The 6,000-nt window shown below is 41.9% G+C and overlaps 1 protein-coding gene across 1 annotated transcript in view; it reads left to right on the top strand.

Moving 5' to 3' along the window:
• Positions 1-513: 513 nt before the first annotated feature.
• LOC124880704 (disks large homolog 4-like) overlaps positions 514-6,000 on the top strand; it is a 47,744-nt gene continuing 42,257 nt past the window's right edge. Inside the window, exons 1-2 of the mRNA XM_047385987.1 lie at positions 514-547; positions 3,924-4,043. Coding sequence (XP_047241943.1) covers positions 529-547; positions 3,924-4,043 — 139 coding nt within the window. The 5' untranslated portion in view covers positions 514-528. The remainder of the gene's footprint in view (positions 548-3,923; positions 4,044-6,000) is intronic.

The raw sequence follows: 6,000 nt of genomic DNA, 5'->3' as shown, positions 1-6,000 counted from the left end.
AGGAGGAATGGGAGAAGGTCATGTGGTCTGATGAGACAAAAATAGAGCTTTTTGGTCTAAACTCCACTCGCCATGTTTGGGACAAGAAGAAGGATGAGGACAACCCCAAGAACACCAGTTCAGCTCTTACACCTTTAATCTTTGTTTAGCCTGGTGTTGGCCACTAGAGGGCGGTGTTGGCAGTGCTTCAGCAGGAGGAGGAAGATGATGGTCCACAGTGACTGTAACCAGGTAAACTGACAGCTGCTCAGGTGGAAACAGAAGCAGAGCTCTTTAGATGTTCCTTCTCATCAGTTTATCTTCATGCTGGGTGATGATTCTGGGTTTATGTTCACAATTCTAGGATCTGGTTCTGATTCAATGTTGATGAAGATGATACAGTAACTGACGGGACTTTCAGAGCTCTGTGGGTGGGTGGGGCGTCTGCGTGGGCTGACAGGGGCTCAGGATTAGGACTTCATTACCCAGCATGCAGCGCAGGAGTCGGTAAAATCCCTAAAGAGGATTTGTGTGGATCAGAGAGACAACATGCCGCTGAAGAAGGAAGGTGAGACGCTGCTCCGTGTTTCTGTCTGTTTGTCTCTTCCATGTCTCTGTCTGTCAATGACCTCATTCAATCGGTTGGTTCTCTACATCTTCTTCTTTAGCTAGATTTCCTGCTATCATCATATTGTGACCTCTGACCTCTGACAGTCTCCATGATGAAACTGGGAGGTCTGGGTGTTACTGGATAAAACCGTTAAACTGGGCCAAGCAGGGAAACTCTGCTGGCTGTACTGGTGTGACCTCTCAGAAGGTTTGTAGGAGACTGCATGACTCGAGTCTCATGACCCGAGTCACATGACCTGAGCACAGAGTGCTGATAGCTCACAGGAACAGAGTCTAAGTCTGAGGTTTCAGTCATCCAACTCATTCAGTTTATTTATGTAGCGCCAATACACCCACGTCGTCTCAAGGCTCTTTACAAAGTCAGTTCAGTCCAATCATCCAGGTTCCCAGTCAGGTTCATACATTCCAGTTAATCCTAACCATTGAACAATCAGATTTAGTTATTTATTCAAATTAGATAAAACGTTTTTCTATCTAAGGAAACCCAGCAGATTGCATCCAGTCAGTGACTTGCAGCATTCACTCCTCCTGGATGAGCTTGTAGAGACAGTGGACAGTCACTGGGGTTGACTTTGCAGCAATCCCTCATACTGAGCATGCATGTAGCGACAGTGGAGAGGAAAAACTCCCTTTTAACAGGAAGAAACCTCCAGCAGAACCAGAACCAGGCTCAGTGTGAGCGGCCATCTGCCACGACCGACTGGAGGTTAGAGAGAACAGAGCAGAGACACAAAGAGAACAAAGAAGCACTGATCCAGGAGTACTTTCTATGGGAAGGAAAAGTAAATGTTAATGGATGTAGCTCCTTTAGTCGTTTCATCTAGAAAGAAAGAACAGATAAACTCTGATCCAGTTTTCAAGGTTAGAGTCTGAAAGAGAGAACATAGTTAGTTACAGTAGAAGCTCAGTCAGTAGCCATGTCTAGGAGAGAGAAAGGGTTAAACACTGAAAGACAGGGCCATGTGGATCATCTGTAGAAGGTGAGCATTAAGTTGTTGCCAGCAGAAGATCAGACGATGCCCCTCTCCAGAAAGGTGTCACAGGTAGACAGAGTCAGGCCAGGTGTAGCTTCTAGGAAGAGAAAAGAGAGAACAAAGTTAAAAGCTGAAATAACAGCAAATAATGCAAAATTGGAGAGTAGTATGAGAATGTAGCAAAGAGGGTGAAAGAGGTCATTATGTCCTCCAGCAGTCTAAGCCTATAGCAGCATAACTACAGAGAAAGTTTCAGTTCAGATTATTTAGTTAAACGGCGCTTATTTACAACAATGTCGTCTCAAGGAACCTCATAAAGGGTCCCACTGATGGTCATTGTTATACTAAAAACCACAAGGATTGGGATACCTCTCTCTGTCAGACTGATTATAACCATTGGAAAAGAGAAGGGGTCATACAGGTAGCAGAAATGGAGGGTGTGTTTGGACCTCAACCATAACTGAGCCGGTTTAGGCTAAACCTGACTCCCCCTTACTCCATACAACAGGGAGGGAGGAAGACGGAGGTAAAAATAAGGAAGATAGCTCAGGATAACCTAAGCCACTCTAACTATAAGCTTTATCAAAAAGGAAAGTTTTAAACCTAGTCTTAAAAGTAGACAGGGTGTCTGCCTCACGGACTAAAACTGGGAGCTGGTTCCACAGGAGAGGAGCCTGATAACTAAAGGATCTGCCTTTCACTGGACTGTTCAATAGCAAAGACAAATAAAGATCATTATTCATATTAAAAAGAGGAAAATAGATATTTCTCCTATTTTAGCTTCACTTCAGTGTCAGACTGAGCCTGGTTCTGGTTCTGCAGGAGGTTTCTTCCTGTTAAAAGGGAGTTTTTCCTCTCCACTGTCGCTACATGCATGCTCAGTATGAGGGATTGCTGCAAAGTCAACACCAGTGACTGTCCACTGTCTCTACATGCTCATCCAGGAGGAGTGAATGCTGCAAGTCACTGACTGGATGCAATCTGCTGGGTTTCCTTAGATAGAAAAACTTTTTATCCAATTTGAATAAATAACTGAATCTGACTGAACTGTTCAATGATTAGGATTAATTGGAATGTATGAACCTGACTGTTGTGAAGAGCCTTGAGACGACATGTTTTGTGAATTGGCGCTATATAAATAAAACTGAATTGAATTGAATTGAAATGTGTCCTCCAAATTGAAGCCATCCCATAGGGAGCAGTGGATTGCTGTGCAGCGCTCAGGGAGCCAGAGTGGCACTCTGTGTGATTCAAATCAAGCAAACCTCTCTAACCGCTGGGTCGCCACTCACCCTAACCCAAATTTTCATCAGAACTCTTGCTGCAGCATTTTGAATCAGCTGAAGGCTTTTAACTGCATTTTATGGACATCCTGATAGTAAAGAATTACAATAGTCCAGCCTTGAAGTAACAAATGCATGGACTAGTTTTTCAGCATCACTCCTGGACAGGATATTTCTAATGTTGGCAATGTTCTGAGCAGGAAAGATTGCAGCTGACCCCTCCCACCCTGGACACAAACTGTTTCAGACTCTCCTCTCTGGCAGGATGCTGCGGTCCATCAGGACCAGAACCTCTCGCCACAAAAACAGCTTCTTCCCATTTGCAGCTAGCCTCATTATCAAGGCCCTGGTCCACTGGCACTTTCTCCTTGCAAATAGTACAAATATCTCAGGGCATGTAAATACTATTTCAGTTAATTCCATATTGTTGTTATTGTATTTTTTAATATTTGCCGCTGTGCTCTATTTTTCTCATAACATTCCTACACTACTTGTTTTTGTTTTTAACGGCATATTTTCAAATTTAATTTAGTTGGCTGTATGTTTGTCTCTGTGTAGCACCGTACTTCCAAACCAAATTCCTCATACGTATGATTTCACACGTACGAGGAATTTGTTTTGGCATTGAAGGTTTTTCTGATTCCTATTCTGATTCCGATTCCAGAAATGAAAGAAGGAAATCCTAGAAACCTGTTTAATATGGGATTTAAATGACATGTCCTAGTCAAAAATAACACCAAGGTTTTTTACTTTATTATCAGAGATCAATTTAATGCCATCCAGGTTAAGTGATTGACTAAGCAGTTTCTTTTTTAAAGACTCCGGTCCAAAGACGACAACTTCTGTCTTGTCTAAATTTAGAAGCAGAAAATTTAAAGTCATCCAAGTTTTTATATCTTCAAGACATCCATGAAAACCATAAACTTTGCAACAAATGTTTCTCACTCTGCTGGACTCGTAATGTCTTGAGGTCTGAGAGACTGAACCAACCTTTACAGACAGTCTGGGTATGAACTCACCATTAGAACCAATAGAACTGATGGCTGTGTCCCCTCAGATACTGAGCGAGCTCTGCAGGCGATGGAGGCTTGCCAGGCCGACACTGCTGATGGGGTCAAAGGTCGAGCTGAGAAGCTGCTAAACATCTTCCAGAGCGACCTGTTCCAGGCTCTACTGGGTAACACCACACTCAGACACACCCCAGTTTACCTAGTTCAACTCAGTTATCACATTTGAGGGTGGTTGTTGAATACTGGAAACAGGAAAAAGGTCAATTCATAGTGGATGATGAGGATGAAGAACCAGGAACAAACTGATACAGGAGGACCAATAGAGCCCAGGAACCAGGGAGGCAGAACAGCAGAATCCAGCAAAGAATGTGAAATAACTAAGGGATAAAATCGAGAACAACAAGGCGGCCAGGTTAATTAGAAGAATATTAAACATCTCTGCAGAAAACATCACCAAGGAAACGAGGAATGTGGACTAATGAGATACGGGGTAGCTAGAATAACAACCAGAACTATGGCTGGAACTATAACTAGACCCATAACTAAAAGAATAACTAGATCTAGAACTAGAAAAACTAGAACTACAACTTGAATTACAGCTAGAACTAGAACAACTAGAACTACAACCAAAGCTAGAACTAAAACTAGAACAACTTGAACTACAACTAGAGCTAGAAGAACAAATAGAACTAGAACAACTAGAACTAGGACAACAACTTGAACTACAACTCGAACTACAACAACTAGAACTAGAACAACAACCAGAAATAGAACTACAACTAGAACTAGAACCATGACTAGAACTACAACTAGAACTAGAACAAGAACAACTAGAACTATGAGTAGAACTACAAATACAACTAGAACAACTTGAACTCCAGCTAGAGCCAGAATAACAAATAGAACTAGAACAACTAGAACAACAACTTGAACTTCAACTCAAACTACAACAACTAGAACTAGAACAACAACCAGAAATAGAACTACAACTAGAACCATGACTAGAACTACAACTAGAAACATAACTACAACTAGAACTAGAACTAGAACAAGAACAACTAGAACTATGAGTAGAACTACAACTACAACTAGAACAACTAGAACTAAAACTAGAATCATAACTAGAACTAGAACTAGAACCATAATTAGAACTACAGCTAGAAACATAACTAGAACTACAACTATTAGTAGAACTACAACTAGAACAACTAGAACTAGAACAACTGGAACTAGAGCTAACTAGAACGACTAGAACTAAAAATAGATCCATAACTAGAACTACAACTACTGTTAGTATAAATCACTGAACAGACCACAATGCAGATCTTAAACAGATAAAGAACAGCAGGGAGATCCCTAAAACAGGATTTAGATGAGATGTTCTAAGTTTCTCTGTGTTTCTTTGAATTTCCATCAGATGTGGAGACAGAATCTTCTCAGACTCAGCAGACACGCTACAGCTAACTGGCTGAGAGTCGTTATGGTTCATTCCATAACTGGGTGAGATTGAATTACAGAACAAATGAGAGACCCTGTACTGGATCCAGAACCATCATCCATCAGCGGTTGGTAGAACCACAGTGGGCAGGGAATACTTTAGAGAACTTTTTTCCAGCTCTACCATCAGAGTTAAATGTATGGATCTTACTGAGCAGTCAGAGGAAAATAAACCTGGCAGTCATCTGCGTAATAATGAAAGCAAATATGTGTTTAGGAGACAGAATCAAGTGGACGCAGGAACAAGAAGAAAAAGGACCAAGGTTAGAACCTTGTGGTACTCCCCAAGGGGAGGTCAGCAGAGGTGGAGATCCAATCCCTGACGCTGATAGAAAAAACTTTCATCACTGGGGAGCTGAAAGACCTTACTAGAAGAAAAGGACAAAATAACCCCTGAAGCTCCTCATGGACTGAGATCCTCAAAGCATCTTTAGATGTTTGAATGTTCTTCTTCAATGATGTTTTAGGAAATGGAGCCTTTAAATGGTGCCAGAAATCCTTCTAAACTGGTCCTGTACTCATTCTCACCTGCTGAAGTGGGTTCACCAGGTATCTCACCAGGTGCTCCAGTCAGGACATTTTTCCCTACCTGAAGCAACATGTGACAGAGGAGCAGCCGCGTGATTG

The sequence above is a fragment of the Girardinichthys multiradiatus genome, chromosome 14 (genome assembly GCF_021462225.1).
Source record: "Girardinichthys multiradiatus isolate DD_20200921_A chromosome 14, DD_fGirMul_XY1, whole genome shotgun sequence".
In the NCBI taxonomy this organism is placed as follows: domain Eukaryota; kingdom Metazoa; phylum Chordata; class Actinopteri; order Cyprinodontiformes; family Goodeidae; genus Girardinichthys; species Girardinichthys multiradiatus.
Note: the sequence above shows the minus strand (reverse complement) of the source record. Positions and strands in the feature narration are given on the sequence as shown.